The following is a 23,415-nucleotide window of genomic DNA, read 5'->3' as shown; positions in this document are numbered from 1 at the left end:
CCATAGAAAGAAATTTATGTTTTTAATGTTTGAATTCGTGTCACGATAATTTAATTCTCAGTTTTTGGAATTCAGGAAAAGATAAACCTCAGTTTTGATCAATATAAAAATTAAACCATTTATTATATAAAAAATTGGACAGTGATAAAAATAAATGGAGGAATATCTGGATTATATTTCCAATTTAGCATATTTCATGCAGAATGAGGTCAATGATGTCGTATCTGTTTGTCAAACTTTTTGTCAAAAGTCTTTGCACGAAGCCTCTTTCTAATCCATGGTAATTTAATGATTGGCCTATTTCCAAACATCTTATACGAGATATTGCCCAATTATTTCGTTGCTTCAGGTTTCAAGATGATGGTTGTTCAATGCATTCATTTCCACAACAGACGAAACCAAACTTCTGTTCTTTTAAGTTTATTAAGTTGAATAAACCATTTCCAACTGCAAACATATTTTAAATACAAAAAAGTAGGAAAAATATGACTTAGTTAAAAACAAATTCAAGCTTTATTTAAAAATAGTAAATATAAAATTTTATTCACTTTTTCCCGTGTTTACGTGGATTATTGTGTTATTGTTAATATATTTTTGTGAACCGGATCGGGCTGATCAATTGGATTTGCAATCAATGGAACGTATCATGGAAACATCAAAAGAACGACCAAATGCAAACTAATTTTAGTCATATTTAGTGGAAAACGTCACAAAGTTTGTTATTTAAAACATTTTGTTTTACAAACTGAGAAATTTCAGTATGCACCTATATTAAAAAATATCAAAGGCAAAAATAATGATGCTAAATCCAATGTTTTGAAACAACAACTAACTCGTTGGTTTAATTAGTTAGCACAAAAATGACTGGCCTTTTTACGTTAAAAAAAAATTAAATAAATATTAACAAGGATATCATAAATTATTTTGTACTAAAATTGAGGAAAAAATAATTTAATTTATAATTATAAAAAATTAAGATGCTGCAAAAATACCTGAAGAACGAAGTTTTTATCGAATGAATTTTTTTAATTAAGAATTCAAACGTCCTAATTATGGAAAAAAAGTAAAATATATACAGGATAACCTTCCCAAATATGCGCTGGAAATTTTATGGCAAATTTAGCAGCATATTTTGTAAAAAATGATAAATATTAAGAAATTCAATAATATTGATGATGAATTAATTTAGAATGTTTCTAATCAAAAAAATTTAAAATAGTCCAAATGACAAATTTAACATAAGATTTCAGAAGAAAACAAATAAATGTACTTAAATATGATAAAGAAAACATCCGACACAATTATTATTAAGTTTAATTTATATATAATTAACTATAGAAATTCTTCTAAAATTGAATTAAAAAATTATTTAATTATATTTTTTATTTATCTCCTAGTCATAAAGTCGGGTGGAAAGGCTAAAAGAAAACATTTCAGGAATTAAATGAAAATTTAATGTATAATTATAAAAAAAATTAATAAACTGCAAAAATACGTAAAGAACGAAGTTTTTGTTGAATATAATTTAATAATTAAGAAAGTTTAATTGTCCTTTAACTGTAACCAAATTGACAAATTTAACAAAAAAAAACTTAAGAAGAAAACAAACAATGATAATAAAGTATGATATTTTTTTTTCAAATATACATCAGAAACAATTAAAAATATAAGTTTATAATAACTTTATTTATAAATCATTTTATGTATGTATTTGAAATATTTAATAAATTGGAGTTTAACACGAATTCTTATCATTATCATAAATTATTTGATTGTTTTCATCTCCGGCTCATAAAAACAAGGGAAAAGGTTAATAAAAAATTTCAGGAATTAAGTGAAAATTTAATATATAAATTATAAAAAAATTAATAAACTGCAAAAATACGTAAAGAACGAAGTTTTTCTTTAATGGATTCATTCATTAATAAAATTTAACTGTTCTGATGAACAAAAAATTATATATTTTATGTATAATCTTCTCAAATAACCTTGGAAATTGTATAGCATAATATGCTGCAATTATTTGATATAATCAATATAAAACAGTTCACAGTTTATGAAAATTTTCAGAAGAAAATACCCACCAAAGATTTTAATTCAAAATTCAATTCAATTGAAAACACCAATTTACAATAACTTAATAAAAAAATCTAGTAGAAGACAATTATTATAATTTCTAGTCATAATAATTTATGTTGTAATGTACAAGCAATAAAATAACAGAAGAATTAATATATAAATAGAAATAAAAAATATTTGATAAAATTCTCTACAAAGTGGCAAACATAACATTCACTTTATTACATAATGATTTTTGTTAAATCAAAGGGAAAATAGTGTAATAAATATATTCCTTTCTAGATAATATTAATATTGTATTTTATTAAAAACAGAAAAAAACCTTAAAATCTTCTTAATCTTATGTTGTTTCAAATTATATAAATAAAGATTAGAGATTAGAATTTACAAAAAATAATAGCATAAAACGATCAATTAAATTGATCGTTTTATGCTATCAAAAAATTAACTCTAAAAGAAAAGTTTCGTAAATTATTAATAAATTTCCAGTCGTCTTTTTACGTAAAATGACAACTTTCTTGTAAACAGAATAAGGATTTCTTAAAAAAAACTGGAATCCCATTTAGGAAAAGTGCCAACGTGAAAGGCAAATATATTTACGGCGTTTAATTTTCCCGTTGAAAGCTAAAATTAAAATGGCCCGAACCAAAAGGTAAAAGTCGCCCATTAAAGTAGTTACCGTGTGTTTACAAGTCGCTTATTTTCCGATCAATTTGCATAATATAAAATAAACTGCCGTGTCACCTCCACGGAACACGTTCCTCTAACAATGAAGGTCTTCTTTATTAGGAAGTAGCGAACAAGGCAGCATGGCGACGAGAGTCGCCCGTTATCGAATATTTAAGAGCTTTTTCTATTCGCGCTTAGTTAGCTCGACGGAATTAATTTAACGGTGGAATTTCACTGTTCAGTTGTAGCGAGCCAAGACAAACAGCGCACCTCATTAAAAGCCGTCTACAATTTTACCAATTATTATTGGATTCTAGCGGCTGGCCGTGTGGCCTTGCCGTGCCTTGCCGTTGCTTACCAGACGACGAATGCCCGATGACGACGTTTCCAATTTTTATTTCATCCACAACGCAACGAATAAACGTAATTATTTAAGTCAGTCAGTTAAATGTTTCATCTGTTTCTTCAAATAATGATGGTGTATGTTCTAATGCGGGGCGTATCAAAGATAGATGTGTTTCAGCAATAATTAAGGTATAAGTTACTTTCACACGTAAACTAACAAGATAACTACATACTACACTATAATCTTTCAGCAAATTATCATTAGTTAAGAACCTAGTTAAGAATATATACCTAATTACATTGAAATTTAAATTTAGACTTACAGCTTGTAAATCTTAATATAAATTTAGTAATTACTTTCAATCACTAAAACTTTTACAGTAACTTCATGGAATCAGCGGAAATCTCATTAATACTTTAGGATTTCTTTTTAATCCTATTTACATCATTAAATGATTAAGTTTAAGATTACAAAAACCCAATATTAACTTTATTTTGTGTTTTGGTTCATTTAGGGCATTTACAAAAAGGGGTTATAAAATTATAAACCCTAGTTTTGTTGTGATAAATTAAATTGACGATAAAATGCGTTTATGCATATAAAAATTTATAGAAGCTATAAAATTCATTGATTCAGATTAATTACTATAAATAAACTATTTCCTGTAAGCAGAATATTTTTTCATTAAAATATAACGACTTTCAATAAACGATATTACGTGAAATTGATTGGGTACAGCAATCTTTAATAATGATTAAAATAAATGAAATTTTTAATATTTAAACTTGTAATTGTAAATATTATATACTTAATAATATATTACAACAAAATTTTATATTGGTTTACTACATACAGTAGTGTGGGCCAAACCTTTTTTACCTCCCGACACCACCTCCACAGCCACTTTAAAAAATGCTTTCCAAAGATGCACTTTTAATTTTAATAGAAAAGTCCTCATCTCAGTTTTCCATTTTTTCTTTAGTCCCATATTTGAGTTCAATGTTATGTTATAAATTTCATAAAATTTAGAAGCAAAAAAGAAATTTTTGTTCAATTCTTCAACCTTTGACCTCAGATATCTTCTAAATGGTAAGAGTTATGAAAAATTGTAGATACCATTTTGTAGAGGGTTCAATTTCCTACAAAAAATGTAAATAGTAATTTTTTATACGATCAACTAATGACGAGATATGGAATTTGCCATATGAGAAGAAATGGAAAACTGAGATGAAGAGAACCTTCCTATTAAAATTAGAAGCTCATCTTTGGAGAGCATATTTAAAGGTGTCTTCAGTTAATAAAAATAGTCGATTTTTTTTTGGCCCTCCCTTATATACAGGATGATTCACCTAACTTATTCATTAGATTAGTTTATGAAGAATGGAGAAAGATATTCATTTGAAATTTGATAGCAATTAGGTATAATATGGTTGGAACTAATTTTCTAATTTATTTTCAGCAAAATTTCCAGTTTTGCCGGAAGTAACATCAACTTTCAGTGTATTACCATGTATAGTAGTGTTTAAATTCAACATGTAATTGTAAATAAAACGGCTATACCATGTCTTATACCTAAACCCAATAAATTTGGGTCCACATTGATGGACTAACTAAAGTGTCTGTAAAACCGACAATTTTGATGCTAGCAAATTCATTTTAAATTGCTATTATTAATACTCCACTTTTATACAGAGTGTTCGTTATTTAGCTTAAATTTTGTACGTTTTTAAATATCAATATAAGTATAAGCATTCCTTAAGTATAAAATGAATATTAACAAAGATTTTACTAAAAATGTAGATCGATTTGCCTTAGTATAAAAGTTAATAAATTTGGAGTTACCTCTGTACATCATACGTCAAATTTGTTAATAAATTTGAATTTTTCACCTTAAAAACTCTTGTATACCAAGTTTTGTAACATTGACCCCTTTCTATCAATACAAAATAAAGAAAATTGGATATAAATTATTAACTTTGACCCCCTGTATCCCTGTAAACATTGGTGCTGAGGTAAGATGAGGCAAATAGAAATGTTTATTATATTTATATAATTTTATTTAAATGTTAACTAAAATTAATAAATATTTAAATGAAAAATATTGAATGTAAGTAGGTAAATAATTATATTACTATTATTCAAACATTAACTATTAAAATAATTGAGATATTAAACTGTTTGTTGACTTTACAAATGACCAATCAAAGTCACAGTTTTAGGTAACATTTAGCATTATTTCAATAGAAAACATGTGTTAACATTAAATAAAATTAATGATTTTATATAATGTTCTTATATATTATTTAAGCCTCAATATTGAAATGTCTAAAACAATAAATCAATTTTAACGACATTCTCATATCATCACAAAAATTACTACAATTCCCAACATGAACCGACGATTAAGTTCATTCGTTTAAACTTAAAACCGCATTACTCTATTATAGAAATTGATCACTTATATTGTCAATACTTGTCCACTTTATCTGCGATTGTATTTTACAGAGAAGAAAAGATATAATTACGCAAGTGTCAATTATAAAATCAGTATTATTATGTTCTGATTTAAATGCATCATTTAAATTAAACCGTTTTGGATAATGCTAATTATAGTTAATGAATATTATTTAGTGACAAACTCAATACAATGTCATACATGAAATGTATTGATAATTTTTTTTTTTTCGACTTTATTTTTTGTTAACAGTGACCCAATTATCGTATCTTTGTTCGACGAGCCCATCCATAAAACAATTATTGTCGGTATCAGCGCCTCCGATCCACATTTAACGCGATTAATGATTAATGGACATGAACTTATGCCGGGCTCGATTGAGATTAAAAAAAGGTGTCGCGTCAACCTCGGAACAGGACGGGGGCCTCGATAAACCGGACGACGTTATTGAGGCCGACAGGACGATAATCCTCGCCTTTCTGTTGCACTCTTCATAATTGTTCGTCACAACTTAACGAGGAAATCTTAAAAAAGCAACTCTGCATTCAATTTACACAGCGAAAACATGAAAGAGTCGAACAGTTCTTAACCGAATTAATTCGTCTCGTCCCGTATTGCAGCGACAATTGAGCAATCAAAACGGTCCGGCCAAAGTTAATTAAGCCGACTGCAGTCGGTTCGGTTTAACGCCATTTACAGTCTCTGTTTACAAGGATAATCGCAACGACCTACGGACACTTTGATTTACGGGTGTGCGTACAAAGGACACCCTCAATAATTTCATTAGGCCTGTCGGTGTCGCCATCGATACCATGTGTTTCGGTTTTGCAGCCGACGGTCTTTGTGTGGGTCCAAAATGTTCCGGCTACATGATCGTATTGTGTAAGAATCCTTTGAAGCCTGCAGTATCCCTGTTCGCATGTTGATTAATTAATTGATTCACTGTTGATCCCGATTCACAATTAGCGATGTAATAGTTCGCACTATGTGGATTAATTGAACACTCGGCGAAAGAAAAATGAATAGCAAAATTTAAAGTCACTTTAGTGACAGCAGCATGAAACAAAAAATTAATATTGTTACTGAACGTATTAACTTACTTTCTTCGGAACCTTAAAAAATATTGATAATCCATTATTGAGATTCTTGATTCTGATTAGATTAATTTTAGGCACGATGAAAGAAAGATGATCCAGCAAAATTTAAACCGTCAAATATGTTAAATTTTTATTTTTTTTATGTAAATTGATAATCTTACTCAAATATATATCTCCAAAAGCCTTTAAATAATGAGAAAAATTGTTGCCAATCGATATAAAAATTAATTCACTAAACTACCAATAAATGGTGAAAAAAACCTGTTTTTTTTTTTGCTGTAAATGATTATTTACTGGTATTGAATTTAACATTATGTCGCATAAACCTCATATGAAAAGAATGATGCCAAATGATTTAAAGATTAAAGTGCTTCTTTAGTGTAAACCACAAAATTGTCGTTATTGAATATAAATATTGATTCATAGAAACTATAAAAAATATCAATAATCCGTTAGTAAAATTATCATCATTTACACTCACACGAAATGTGTTCTAATTTGATTACTTTTGAACTCGAGAAAAAGAAGATGATTTAGCAAAATTTAAACAAACATTTACTGATTTAGTAGAAGTGTCAAGTTTGTTTTAAGACAAGACATAAATTGGTGACAAAAAAAATTAAAAAATTATTTTTTTCAAAGACAAAGATGCATTTTTTCTGTAAATTATCAGATTGTTGCTTTAAATGTAAATATTGAACAGAGAAAATATCAGTAATTTAGTAATAAACTAAATTGCAATAGCATTAATTTTGAAAGTCAAAGCGGTTTTTTTGCAGTAAATGATTAAATAAATTCCTGATATTAAACACTGTTTCACATAAACCTCAAAAAGTATCGGTAATCCATGAGTAAGCTTATAACACTCATATGAAAAGAATGATTCCAAATGATTTAAAGAGAAACGTGAGACCAAATTGTTGTTATTCAATGTAAATATTGATTCACAGAAACTGCATAAAATATCAGCAATGCGTTAGTAAGATTATCATCATTTACACCCACATGAAATGATGGGTTATTCTAATTACTTATGGATTTGAGAAAAAAAGATGATGTAGCAAAATTTAAACAAACAATAACTGATTTAACAGAGGTGTCGGATTTGTTTTAAGGCAAGACGTAAATTGGTGGTGACAAGAAAAAAATAAAAATTTATTTTTTCAAAGAAAAAAAATACATCTTTTCTCTAAATTAACAGATTGTTACTTTGAATGTAAAACAGAAACCTCTAAAAATATCAGTAATTTGTTAGTAAATTAAATTCTAATTGGATTAATTTTGGGGTCGGCTAATGAAAGATGATGTAGCAAAAGTTAAACCAACCATTAATGAAATAGTGGAAGCATCGGATTTGTTCGAAGACAAGAGATGAATTTGTGATAAGAAAAAACTAGAAAGAATTTTTTTTAAGCACAAAGATGCTCCTTTACAGTATAATATCAGATTGTTGCAGTTGTGTGTAAATATTGACTCAGAGAAACCACACAAATACCAGTAATCGGTTAGTTAGATTATTTTTAACAACCATATGAAATTGTTGTGGCTGCCAGGTCCCAAAAAAGTGTAAATAGGAAGCCACGACTGCGACCCAAGGTCGCGTTGAATTTATCTGAAAATTATTCAGCACAAGAAGAGCAGCTGCTCCGCAAACAGACTGTCATTTGTTATGGACCTCGCCCACTCGAATTTAGACGACGAATCTAATCTAATCTTGCGGGCGTCGCGAGGATTAAATTGTGCAAATTTTCAAGGTGTTGGGAGAGACGTATTTGAAACGTTACGCGTATGTGTGTATGTGTTACTTGTAACGGGACTTTCGGCACTATGTTGATGATGATTATGAAACTTAATGATGGTCGTTGTCGAAACGAGAGGCGAGAAACTTTTTGTAAATGATGTTTTGACTTTACGATTTTGTTTCCATTGGGTTGAGGAACTGTAAATGTTTCTAAAGTGACATATGCACGTACTACAAAAATACTTGCATGCAACTGGTTTTGTTTTTACGGTCCATAAAGGGCACATAAATTATGCCATTCTAAAGTTTTCTTATTTTATTTTATCAATGTTTGAAACAGGTAAAACTAATTTTTAAAGAAATAAAACATAATTTATAAAAAGTACAAACATTTCCTTGTTTATAATATTATGATATTAGATACATTAAAGAGTTTAACAGTAAAGGCAGTCGAAGCTCTATCTCAGAAAAAGTTTTTCTTTGCTTGATATATTATTATATTAATTAATTTTAATGTTTTTAAAAATTTAGCTGCTATAATTCCTCCAATTAACCGAATCAACCGGATTTTTCTATCCCCATGAAACTCCGATTTATGTCTAATTTATACGTGAATATCTTAGGATATTGCGAAAGTAACAATAGCTTTTAAAACTTTAATGGATACACAAACTCATCATAATAAACAAAACTTTAGCCGAATAGTTCCATCAAATTTCTTGGAATAACCCTAATCTCGTTTACTCGCCCCATCGTAAAACTTATTACAACTTACGTGCGAACATGACCGTTTCATTTAATTTTTCAGGTTATTATCAGCCGGCCGGACCGCTGATAACAGTGCCGCCGCACGCGCACGGGGGCGCAGGCGGCCCCCAGCCGCCCCCAGTGCAGATAACCAAAAGTGCGCCGCTGAGTGACGCGTCGCCCAACTCCAGTTCACCGCCCCCGCCATCCGCCTCCACGCATCTGCCGCCCCCGGCGCCTCCTTCGTCCAACGGCGACTCATCCGACAGTGAGGTAAGTAATTTACGTATTTTAAATTATTTTGTTTTGCTACTAATTATGGAATAATCTGCGTCTGGTTAAATCGACATAATTAAAAATAATAAAATCGTTTGTATATTTTCCCCCTTGAGGTTTTTACATGCATTTGTGCCCGTTTTATTGTAATTTTGACAAACAAACCGCTTTTAATTACAATGGTTTACTCGTATTTTAATAATTTTATTATGTGAACCTTTTACCATCGGCGGTTTTAACATTTCCCACATTGAATTAAAATGTGTATATAAAATAGAGATTTCCCTTTGTCGACATCTAAATAAAGCCGTTTACGCTCCAACGCATATTTGATTGTAGGTATATTGGATATTTGCCGTTTTCCAATACTATACGTTATCGAAGAAAATATTTTTCAAGCGATTCAAAAGCAAACAACACGTACTTTTTTACATCAACGGGGTTTATTATTCAATAAAAGCATTTCGATCGGATAAGTGCCGGTTTCAAATACTTACTGCACTTTTATCTTTTTATGTTATTCAAAAATGAAACTATAAATCCGTACAACTATAGATAAGGAAACTAAGTGTGCTTATTAAATAAATTTATTTATATAAAACAGATTGGAAGAGGCAAAAAAGTAATAAATTTCCAATTAACCACTTGACAAGTTTTTAATTTCATATTTACCTATTTCTTTCCAGATATTTTAGATCTTAAATGAGCTTTTTCGGATTTATATTGCAATCGTTTATGAGTACTTTTAATAACGCACCTAATTTTGAAATCAATTTTAATGAGCTTATTTTTTTATATAAGAACCAGTTTGCAATTAATTTGTTAACAAGTTTAAGGTAAAGGAGATGAAGTAATTATTTTTACGATAATGTACTTCAATATTCTAACAGGCATAATAAACCTTGTGCATACCTAGTCTAGACATTTTATATATGAATGGTCTAAAATTAAATATTTTAATAGTAAATAATAATAATTTAAACAAATGATTAAATCCATAAATTTTATTAGAATTGCTTCATTAGGACATATTAAAAACGCATGTGAATGTTTCTCATTTAATGACATCAATTTCTCGTTGACATAATTAAACTGCTTTATTTAACTAAAATATGGTTATCTCATTTTTATGTAAATGCGTTAGTGGTTCGCAATTAATACGTTTCTGGATTTGTTAATTCCTGCATGTTTAAGGTTGCAAAATAAAAAAGCGTGCGGAGATGGTAATCATTATTTTAACGATTACGCACCGCAATATTCAGCCGATATGTGTAATAAACTTTGTGTGTTAACTACTAATCACATCGTGAAGTCTAGACGTCTTTTTGAATGAATTAATTTTTATTTTAACGGTGAAAATAATTTTATTTAATAAGCTGAGAAAATTATTCTTTGGGCTGGCGTCAAACTACTATCAACTTAGCAGCAAGAAACAAGTTCGTATGTGAAGAGAACTCTATAAATAAATAAATGTTATAATTTACTTATTTTAATAAATGATTATATGCAAACTGAATAACTGAAATGGATGGTACTCTTAGTATAACTAACAACATAATTAAACATAAAAAGTTAATTTTAAACATGTTTAACTATTTAACTTACTGTTTAAACTGAATAAAACTGAACTCTTTTTCATTGACAAAAATTTATTCTTAATATATAGACAAGATTAAAAATGAACAGTTCTATTTTTACAAGCTTATAAGTTTAAACTGAAAAAAATTGATTAATATATTTTCTATTCCTTCGATAAAAATATGTGTTCTTAATTTAAATAAATTTTATTATTTAAAATAATACTGTTTCATCTGAAAAAAGCTTAAATCAATGTGCTTTCTTTATTGATAAAAGTATATTCTTGAAATTTAAAGACAATATCAAAATATTTATTTAGTTCATTTTCTAACAATTAAAAATCTTTAAACAATTTTACATTGAAAAAAACATTTATGGATTATCTTATTATCTTCTTCATTGAAAAAATATACATTTGTAATGTCAAGGCAACTTAAAAAATGTATGAAAAGTTCTTTTTCTAACAATTAAACATTTTTAAACAATTTTGGTCTCATTATAAGAGTCAAAAGGTTCTCTTCGTCATTAATAACAATATACACATGTTAAATCAAGACAAGAAAATATATATAAAAAGATAATTTTCTAACAATTAAAAATTTTTGAACAATTTTGATCTCAATATAATAGTAAAACTCTTTAAACTGAAAAGAACTTACATGGATTATCTTATTTTCTTCTTTATTATATTATTTAATATAAAACTAGTAATGTCAAGGCAACGTAAAAAATATTCGTTCATTTTCTAACAATTAAGAATCTTTTAAACATTTCATTTTAATAGTTAGACTCTTTAAACTAAAAAGAACTTAAAAGGAATATGTGTTTTCTTCTTTCTTGATAAAAATATGCACTTGTAATATAAAGGCAACATTAAAAAATTATAAAAAGTTCATTTCCTAATAATTGAAAATCGTTAAATAAATTTTGTCTTATTGTAATAGTCAGACTCTTTAAACTGAGAAGAGCTTAAATGTATTAACTTCTCTTTATGATTGATAAAAATATACAACATAAAAAATGTATAAAAAGTTCAATTAACAATTAAAAATCTTAAAAATTTTAGTCTCACTATGATAGTCAGACTCTTTAAACTGAAAGGAACTCATTCATTGATAAAAAAATATAAAGAAATATAAAAAGGTAATTTTCTAATAATTGAAAATCTTTATTTATCTCATTATTAATATACAGACTCTTTAAATTGAAAAGAACTTAGATAGATTATCTTGTTTTCTTCTTTCTTGATAAAAATATACACGTGTAATGTCAAGGTAACATAAAAATCTTCAAACAAATTTGGTCTCATTGTTAATTGTCCGACTTTTTAAATTGAAAAGAATTTAAATCGATTGTTTTCTTATATTTTGATAAAAATATACACTAATGAATGAAATTAATGAAAAGACAACATTAAAAAATGAATAAAAAATTTATTTTATAACAATTAAAAGTCTTATGAACAATTTTATACTTATTATAACAGTGAGACTGCTTAAACTGAAAAAAAAAATGTTTTTTTTCATTTTCTTTACTGATAACATACTTTTAATATAAAGGCAACATAAAAAGTTCATGTCTTATTATTTCAAAATCGCAATTTTTAATCTGCAAAACTTATTGATATGATTTCTTCTTCATTGATAAAAAAACTTCTTACAATTAAATAAAACAATATTTGGTTTTATTATATTATAGACGTTAATCAAAAACGGGAAAACACTATTGGATTAACATGGTTACAACATTAAAAGGTATGGTTATACACGTAGCTGTTTTCTTCTTCATTGATGAAGATACTCTTGCTATAAGGAGCTTAAAAAATAAACATAGGCGTTCAGCATTTCACTATTAAAAATCTTTAAGCAATTTAATAATGACATAACTGGGGAAAATGTAAGTAAGTGAATATTATTTTCTCAATAATAAAAATATATTTTTAATATTAAAACAACAACAATTAGTAACTTTAAATAATACTTTTCATCATAAGGACGCTGTTTAAGAACATAAACAGGGTTTCTTTTTAACTGAAAAATGTGAATATAAAGTGCAGTATTTTATCTATTAATTATTTTAAGCACCTTTGGTGTTATAGAAGTTAATTCCATTGTTTAATTTTCATAAATCTTATTTCAACACAATTCACATTTATCTTCCGTGTTTGAAAAGGCTGTTTAACACCAGTATCCATTTACCCGTACAAAATAGGTGTGAACGCCCATAATAATTTACAAAATAGCTTAGCCGAAAGCAGCCCAATGGAATGAACGAAATCGCGATACGTTTCAAGTAAATAAATCAAATTTAGGAAGCCATAATCGGGTGTGTTTTAGATCACTTTCCCCCCCAACAGCAATAACATGTCCAAACAAAACATTAGAGTTCGTCCCGCAACAGGTGGCGGAGCTGCAGAAAATATCTTCGCTAAAACCGAGGGGATTTATGATGCCAATCCAAGATCCGGTTGTGCCAACTGTTAATTGCGAACGATATATTGGCACTTTTGCCACACACGTCCTGCCAGTCTTACAGTTTAAGTGGCTTCGGTGAGACGAATAACATTATCAACAACAGTTATTTTCCGAGGCTTAACGAGACGAGATCAGCTACCGACTATCATCATCTAATTGCGAAACAGTTTTGTTCGCTAATGCGGTGCAGAATTAACAACAGACCGGGGCTAAAATGATCAGCGCCCCTTAATTACGCCAGTTAATATCAATATGCCGTGCGCACTGTTTCGATGTGATTAAATTTGGCGGCTTGCAGTGCACAACGTTTTCCAGATAGCGGCTCCCACACAGGCTCCGCAGCCGCCCACACGCTCTCGGAAACTTCCCCCGATAACGAATTCATTCCGCGTCCACGGAAAACGTTCGCTCACCCCGTGACGTAACAATAAACACTTCCTACGACAGTTTTTTCGTCCGCGTATAATCTGACGGTGGCTTTGCATAAGAATATGGCGTTGAAACAGTCGCGTGTTGCTAACACACTCTTCACGTCTTCCCTCTTGTTGACTTCTACGAATATTCGAAACAATTTGTTGTCTGACAAAGAGGCTCTTCCACGTTTCTTCTTCAATGATGGCAATCTGTTTCACCAGCAATTTAGGTTTGTGCTGTCTTATTATTTCCTGAAGGTAATACGTTCCATCCTAAACGTCGTAGCCACCCTATTGTGTGTCAAAACAATTTGGACCTCCGGGTGCAAATTACAGGACGTATAATCGCATCCAATGAACCAATTAGCATCTTGTTATGCACGGTACCCGTGTTATTAACATGGCATGCGTTGGAGTAATATCGTAATTAGAAGCGACTGAAAGAATGTACAAAATCAATTTCCTATTCGTAATGACCGGTTTGCTGCTTCGGGCTTAAGAGTGGATCAGCAAATAGACCGACTATCATTGAATGATTTATATTACTAAACTATCCTCCACGTTGTACAAATGGTGGAAAAATGTAGAATTTGATAATGGGCATTTGCTGAATATTGCTCTCAATAATATGAGCCGGTATTTTGTGCGGATTTAAAATATAATTGCGAATGTAATCCGGAATATTTTACATAAAAAACATTCATTGAAAATGATTTTCCAGTGAAAATAAAAAATATTGAGCAAAATGGATAACTAGATTACCGCAGAATTATTTTGATAAATAAATTGACGTGTATGTGGTCCAAGTGGTGCAGCGTGTATGAAAAAATATATAATTTGATGGGTATTTGCTCAATGTTGCTCTCAACAATATGATCTGCTTTTTTTAGGGATTTTAGTTCGACATTTTAGTAGTATTTAAAAAATAATTGAGTTGAAACTGGAATATTTTACCTGAAAAATTTTCAGTAAACATGATTTTCTGGTACTGGAATTCGAATTATCGATGCGTTTAAAAAATTTAAATAAAAAATCATGGCCATTTTTGTTTTATTAAAAAATTTTTATAGTATTCTCGTTTATGGTATGTATAGTTATTGAAATTAACAAATTTTAATTTTAATATTTAAATGTTAATTTTTATAAATTGTAAATTTAATGTAAAATTGTTTAATAAAGCACAAACATTATTTTTTAATAATTACACTTATTAAAATAAAAAAAAAATCATTTTAAACTCGTTTATTACAATATTTTTTATTATTTATTTTGAAAGTTTAACATATTTTTGCAGAATAAAGAAAACAAGAAAATATCAAAATTTTGATTTATTTTATATAAATAAGAATGTTTCTCATATATTTTGAAATTACAATTATATTTTATATAAATTTATATGTTTATAGTATGTTTTTAAACTACACAATAATTAAATAAATATTTTAAAATAATTATTTATTTTTCAATCCAAATTTCAATCAAATACAAAAATCATTTTGAATTCGTTTATTACAATTATTTTTTATTTTGAAATATAAACAAATATATTTTCACAAAATAAAAAAAAATATTTTTTCAAAATAATGAATTATTTTACACAATAAAGTACAAAAATCCTTCAAAATCTTATATAAAGTAAATTTTGAAGGATTATACAAATAATTTTCATAATTTTTAATCATTTGAAGATTTTAAAAATATTTTAAATTATTTTGTATTCATTAAAATATATAAAATTATCAATTTCAATAACATCTAAAAAAGTTTATGGAAATATTAGATACTTATATTTGTTTATATCATCATTATAATTTAATAAAACAATATTTTAAAATACCTCATTTTACAATTATATATATTTTTTTCAAAATTAATTTGACTATAAAATAGAGTTAAATATTAAATTAATCTCGAAATTTAAAGTTCTAAAACTTATTTTATTATTTATGAAATAAAATTAAAATTTATTGTTATTATTATACTTATTCAAATAAATAATTGCTTTCATAAATATAAAATGGAAATGCCATTTGCAGTCAACGATTTAATAAATTTGATGTACATTGTTCACATTATATTATATTTATAGAAGATTTGTTGAATCACACTTTATTATTTGTTTAATGTTAATTTATTACATCTCAATTAACATTACCAATATGTATACACGATTAATTTCATTCGCCAATAATTATATTTCCACGCAATATTGACTATAATTAAATTCCGTTGCATAATTTAATCATTTTGTATTATTATAATATATGATGGGACCTTTTAACAGACAATGAACTTTTCTACAAAAGGAGGTCGTACGAGCTGACCTCCAATAAATCCAATCGTACAGTTTCCGATTAAAAACGGATAATTCACCTGAAACGTGGCAAAAACTAATTTAATAATATCTTAATGCAAAACCGGACGTGACTCACACTTGTTTCAATATCCAGATAAAATTATCAATAAACATCAATATTTAATTCCAATACATTTATTGGATTTGTATTTAGAAATAAACGGATTAATTAATCAGTTCGAACCAATGTGTTTCGATGCGGTCGAAATTAATTAATTTGTTTCAAGGAACTAATTAATGAAGGTTTACTCAGTTGCTTGATTTGCTACGATTTAGTTAACAGACAAGTGGCAATAATTAATCAAGTTCAATGACAAATTTGTGTTTGTTCTATTGTCATTCAATTCATTCCGTCGTAAATAAGCATGTTAAAAATTAAATTCGGTAATAAATTTGAAAATTCTCAATTTCAATTTAATATTGTTTATTGGTGTGAGCGTTTGTGTTGTTAAAACGTAGAAAATATCAATTTCCACACTGTTTTTTAATGCAAATTTAATGTAACTACACATAGGTTTTTTGAGCACATACATTTTACAACTGTTTCAATATTTATGAAATTGCCCGATTGTAAATGAACAAAAAATGTAAAGCAACCCTTGAACCGAATTGTTTCATTGAGAGCGGCTAGACCGTTGAGAGCGGCATTAATGTTCCGCATTATTACACAACATAACTAATTAATACCTCAAACAAAGCCAGCAGGAATTATTTAATGGCAACGAGGATCATTAATTAAGATGGATTTAGTCACAAAATGCACTCGAAACAGCCTATTTGCGAATTGAATTGTTACGCGATTTAATTGATAATACTGCTATCGAATTTAGATCAATTAATTAATTGAAAATCATGGTTGCTAAAAGGTAGTTAACATTGTTTGTAAGCGTTAGGTATCATTGATTTTATCATCTCAAGGTGAGGCGTTTTGGATCGGGGTAATTGAGGTTTTAACTGTTTACACTCCTGTACCACAACTACTTGTTTTAATCTAATTGGATTTCTTGCAATTTGGATTTTAATCCCGTGATGGCTCGTTTGAAGAAATCGTGCTCGGCTCTCGTATGGAAAGCGGCCCAATTTCTCTTTCGAATCAGAAAAAAATATCTTATTTGAATATCTTCTTTATTTGTAAGACTTACATGTAATGCAAATATTATATATATATATATATATATATATATATATATATATATATATATATATATATATATATATTAAGTATATCAATTAAAGTTTGTAAATGAAAAAAACAAGTTTCATATTCAAATGATTATTTAAATTATTTATAATAATATGTTTTTTTTAATGTAATATAAAAACAGTATCAAAAATATATAATTAAGTATACATTTATTATTTTTTTTATTTATGTTGTTATAGTAAAAAATGTATCTTATATAAAATTAATTTGGAAGGATAAATATATATAATTACAAAAATTTTAATAATTTTAAGATTTAATTAAATTTAATTAAAATATATTAAAATATGAAATATGAAAAGAAATGTTTATAATTATTTTAATATAAATAATAATATAAAAGCTTTCTAAAATATATAATTAAGTACATATTTATCAATTTTTGTATTTACTTATAAATTGTAAAATATTTGAGTATTTTCCAATGTTTGTATAAAAATTATTTTACAATATAACATGTTATATTTCAATAATTTTCATCAGTTAAATAAGAAAAACTGATGTTATTAAATCAGCTGGTTTGTTTTTACAATTATAATTTAATGTAAAAATGTTAATACTTACAACATTCACTTAAATATATTTTTAATATAAATATCATTAATATAATTAAATATTACATTTTTACCATGAAAAAATTCTTTCCATATTCATATGATTCTATATGATAACTCTTAGAAATAACTTGATATTAACAAATTTATTCTAGTGTACTTATTTATTTAATAAAATGCTGTACTAAAAAATATCTCTTATATGAAATTAATTTAAAAGGATAATATATAATTTTCAAATTTTTTTAAAATTTAATATGTGGAAAATTATTTTAAAATACATTATTTAAACATATTAAAGAGAAAACATTAAAAGAATACATTAATTTCCAAATTTGATTTTTATAAATAAAATAATGACTCAACCAATTTTTAGATTAAATATTGTAAAAATTATTTTAAAATACATCATTTAAACATATTAAATAAAAAAAATTTAAAGTATTCAATATTTTTATAATTATTAAAAAAAGAAGTTTTCTAAAATGTATAATTAAGTATAAATGTATCATTTTTTGTATTTACATATAAGTTTTAGAATATTTAAACATTCAGCAGTGAAATATATTAACTGCAAAAACGTTGTATATATTACAATATTATAATTAAACTTTTTCGATAAAAATAGTTATTTTTACATTTAAATGATTATTTAAGAGATTATTTTTTTGTCAACTGATTTTTATAAATAATGACTTTTTTAGACACATAATTTATTTAAATTATTCTAGTATACTTTATTTAAAAAGTGTTGTATCAAAATATATCTTACATAAAATTAATATAAAAGGGTAAATATAAGATTTAAAGTGTTTGATCCTTATACAATGATTATTTTACAATATGTGTTTCAATTATTTCGATCAGTAAAATCAGAAAAAATGTTATAATAACTCAATTATTTTAAAGAATTGCATCCTGTGCAAAAATGTTTATACAATATTACAGTTATTTCAACTATTCTAATTAAACTTTTTAATGTGTTTTCATATTCAAAGATTTATTTACACTCTGAACTTTCTTTGTTATCTTGAAAATAAATTGATAACTTTATAAAACTACTATAAAAGTCTTTTATAATTCATATATTTAATCTGTATTACACTTGGCAAAAATATAAAAACTTATTTGTATTCTGAAGTTTCCTTCAGACTTTATGAAATATAAATTTAATCATTTTATTTCAAAATGTCAATAGATTTTCTGTAAAATCAGAAAAAAAAATATATTATTTATGTTTATATTCAAAATTTCCATTTTATATTCAAAGTTACTGTTATAGATATATTAAAATTATTTTAAATTTTTACTATAAGTTATCTTAAAATTCACTCCTGAACTCTCCATGTTACTTTTCCCGATTACGGAACTCTCAGGAACGTCTTGACCTCAATTTTATAGTAAAATACCTTTCCTTTTGTTCCAGGTGATAATAACGTCGGTGACGATGGCGAAGGACGCGTTGCCGCCGGCGCCACCCGCCGCCTCCTTCCGCTTCCAGCAGTACCCGTCGACGCCGCCCAGCTACGCGTACAGCTATTCCCCATACCCCTATCCGACGCCGCCTCCACCCACGCCGCCCTACGCCCACCACGACCTATGCTACACAAATCCCTACCTGCACCACAAGTATCCGCCGCCGCCGGCGGCTGCCTACCGACGCTACCTGCCCAGCACCTCATACTACACGGCGAATCCGCCCGATGTGTATCCGCCGCCCCCGGCCGGCTCCAGCGCCCAAACCACACAGCAGGTTAGTGTTTTGTTTTATAGTTGTATTTCGTGGAAACGTGCAAGTAATTGTGCATATCAGAAAATCATCGATTAATATTTTTAATTTACTGTTTTTTAGGTAAATGTTCATGTTCATATTCATTCATAAATAGAAATGAATTATATGATTAACTGAATTTTTGAATTATTCTTCCTTGTTTTCAGATTACGTTTGTTAAATACAATTTCCAGTTAATAAATTATATTTTCAGCAGTTGCATTAATTATTTATCAAATTGAGGCATTAATTTTCAAGTACCGTTAAATAAAATTAAATACCATTTCATAAAAAGTATTTATAAAGTGTTAATTAAACACATGGGAATATGGTTAAATCCTTCGCATTGGAAATTAACTGAAATAAAACATGTTTATAAATATGAAAATAAATATAAATTATCATCGTAATAAATTTTAAAGCAGAACCTTTGGTCTGAGTGAAATAATTAAAACAGTAAATAAACATAATTTTATTTACACTGCTAAAATTACAGATGATAAATTAATATTCGTTTTCAATAATCTCGTTTTTATTCTATGCTCAAAATGTTTTATAACTTATATGTTTAATTGCATTACACTATTAAAAATGTATAAACTTTTCTCTTATTTATTTCGTTGAATTCAAAATAATATAATTTTTTCATCTCTGGCTTTACTTAATGAACCAAACAGAATAAACAACTCGATAGAGATTAATAGAGGAGTGAATTATGCATCCGAAGGTGCCGAATTTGTTTTGATCGGAAGAAAAATAACTGAATTACTACTTCATGCAATTTCTAGCCAACATGAAACAATAAATAATTCTGAGTTTTACAATTTTAATCGTTTATTCAATTACAAGCGTTGCCTTGGTAGACCAAGATCAAATAAGAAATGAAAATGTTATGATGGAAAGGAAATAAACGAATATTTCAATTTATTGCTGCATTATTTCTATGTTTCGTCTCTTTGAAGTATGTAAAAAATTTTAACTCCTACATTTTCTATCGGTCGGATTTCGTCTAGGAAAATCATTTGTTCATCCCTGAAATTTTGATATTTTTCTTACTATTTCTATCAAGTGTTGGTAAAACCTTTCACCTTGTTTATTCTTGATTTTTCAGGAAGTAAACTAAATGACTAAAAATAAAATGAATCTTAATTGTATTATTTGAACCTCAAAATCGAAATTGAATATTTTGGTATGGATATGTCTGAAAATTAATTGAAAAATTGGGACTCGTACATATCAACAGGGATGTAGCAATGCTTTGACGCAATTGGAGACATTTGTATTGTCCCAAAAAACTTCAATTGAATCTTTTCATAATATTTTCATGAAGCAAATACTATTTAAATATTTTTCCTCCGGTTTACCCTGTATATATAAATGAAATTTTTAACTTCGATAGTAAACTTACATTGTCTTCTTATTCTTCATATAACATTTTCATTTTTTATCCGATTTTCGTCTGCAAGGTCTTAAAATGTTTACAATTCAATAAGTTATCAGTTAAAAACTGAAATTATTTATTGTTGAGTATAATACTCAAACTTTAACAGACGAAATTTATGAGCCAGTATCATACAACTTCTTGAAAATTAAAATGTTTTAGATACTATTTTTATGAGCAAATGAACATTATTTAATCATAAAATATAATAATTTCCTTAGGAAACTATTAATAAAATATGCATATGTCGAAATAACATCAATATTTATAAAAATGACTTATTTATGATCTGTAATAATAGTAATAATAAAAATAATAATGCGTTAACGGTTAATAACTTCAGTGGTATGTAAATAAATCACATAAAATACGAAGGTTATAAAACTTAAATACACTGCCATTTTCCACGTACTCATGTTTTCAAAATATAATTAACTGGTAAATGTGAAAATAATGGTTACAAAAGTGGCCAAAAAATAGAAAAATAAATACGTTTATACACACATGTAATTAATTGCAGTAGTAATTAAACAAACAAAAGCAAAACATTGAAGAGAAAATGAACATATCAACTTTTATAATTTAAAAAAGGAATTTGAACGATTTTAATTAAATCGTGTTGGATCGCGACTATGCTTTTAATTGTAATAATATGTATGCATTATGGTTAAGTTATTACACAATTTTTAATGTGAAATTGTAAACAAAACAATTTTTATTTACAATAATTTTGTATTTACGACACAACAAATTTAAATGTACGGTTCATATAAATGGTAATATTATGTTAAGCTTGTTCAACTTGGAATTTCCTAATGTGAAAAATAAATCTCGTAAAATATTTTTATTTTATTTTTTATGTTTTCGGAAATACACATTTTTTCTGGGCTATTACCAGGAAAATACCTACACATGTTAGCGGGATAACCCGATAAATAATAGGGCATGCCAAAGCGAGTAAATACCGATGGAGTTAACTTATTTAATATTGTTTCAGGTGGTTTCGGCGTCGACGGCCTCGTCAGGCGGCAGCGGTTTCCAGTCTGTGGGAAGCGGCGCCCCACAGCCGCCCCCGCCGACGATAATCGAGACGTATTCCGGTCCGCCTCCGCCCGCCCTCGTCGAAACGTACCAGCCGCCCCCGCCGCCGCCGCACTATTACGCATCGGCGTACGGGCCGCCCCCGCCGCCTCCGCCCTCATGCTACACGCACTCCCCATCCAGGGCCATACCCTACATAAGTGAGTAATGTATTGTGCATTTTTGCAGTAATTTAAATATGTAATTCTGGTTTGCGGAGAAAATACAGGGTCATTCAACCAACTGATTCGTTAGTAGCTTGTGAAGACTAAAAGAGAAATCGTGTATTTTTAGTGCTTAATTTTGCTTTTTCAAATAGAACCTGTAAATGTTTTAATTCTAATTAAATCTTTATTGCAATGGGATTCGTTTTTCTACATTCATTTGTCTGTCATAATGAAGAATACTATGATATTTGAATAATGAAGTAAATGCAATGAAAATTTAAAATAAGAAATTTATTTATATTTAAAGTCTCAGTACAATTAACAAATACTATTAATTACTCTTGACAGGATAATTTTGTTAACGTGTATACCAAAAAAAAAGCTTTTAACATGGCAAAAAATTTGATGTAAACTTTTGAATAATCCTGTTTTTAAATTCCCTCTTTTTTAGACATTTTTTAGAGCAATTTTAGCTCCTGATGTATTAATAACCAGTGTGAAATTTGTCCCAAAAGTAAAAATTTTGGGCTCGAAAAATAACCGCTTTTTTTTATTTTAAAGTGCGGGGTGTAGGTTTACCGTAAAGCTACATCCCGCACTGATTTTCAAGGGCTGGGGTTATCGAATCAAAATATTTTACATACATTAATTTCGGGCTCTTTATGGGCTCACGAATGGTCAAAAGAAAAAAAATGTAGCTCAAAAAGTAACGGGTGATTTTTTAAATTTTAACTTTTATTCAAAACATCTGATCTGAAAGGTACAATTATTTAAACAACAAATTTAAAACAACGAGACTGCATAACATAAAGTTATATAAAATATAAAAAAGTTAGCCCTTACCAAAACGGTAATTCATACAAGACAACTGCCTAAATTTTTTACTTATGAACATTATTTAGTATATAAAAAGCGTGAAATCACCGTATCCAACTGCATATTGTCAATAAGTAGACTTACACACAAA

General features: G+C 27.7%; 1 protein-coding gene across 1 annotated transcript in view; it reads left to right on the top strand.

The window, feature by feature from the left end:
* Positions 1–23,415, top strand: part of LOC109595443 (titin) — a 111,819-nt gene that overhangs the window by 76,611 nt on the left and 11,793 nt on the right. The window contains exons 4-6 of the mRNA XM_020010790.2: positions 9,196–9,407; positions 19,416–19,742; positions 22,199–22,442. Coding sequence (XP_019866349.2) covers positions 9,196–9,407; positions 19,416–19,742; positions 22,199–22,442 — 783 coding nt within the window. The remainder of the gene's footprint in view (positions 1–9,195; positions 9,408–19,415; positions 19,743–22,198; positions 22,443–23,415) is intronic.

The sequence above is a fragment of the Aethina tumida genome, chromosome 7 (genome assembly GCF_024364675.1).
Source record: "Aethina tumida isolate Nest 87 chromosome 7, icAetTumi1.1, whole genome shotgun sequence".
Taxonomy (NCBI): Eukaryota; Metazoa; Arthropoda; class Insecta; order Coleoptera; family Nitidulidae; genus Aethina; species Aethina tumida.
This window is presented reverse-complemented; position numbering and strand designations above follow the sequence as displayed.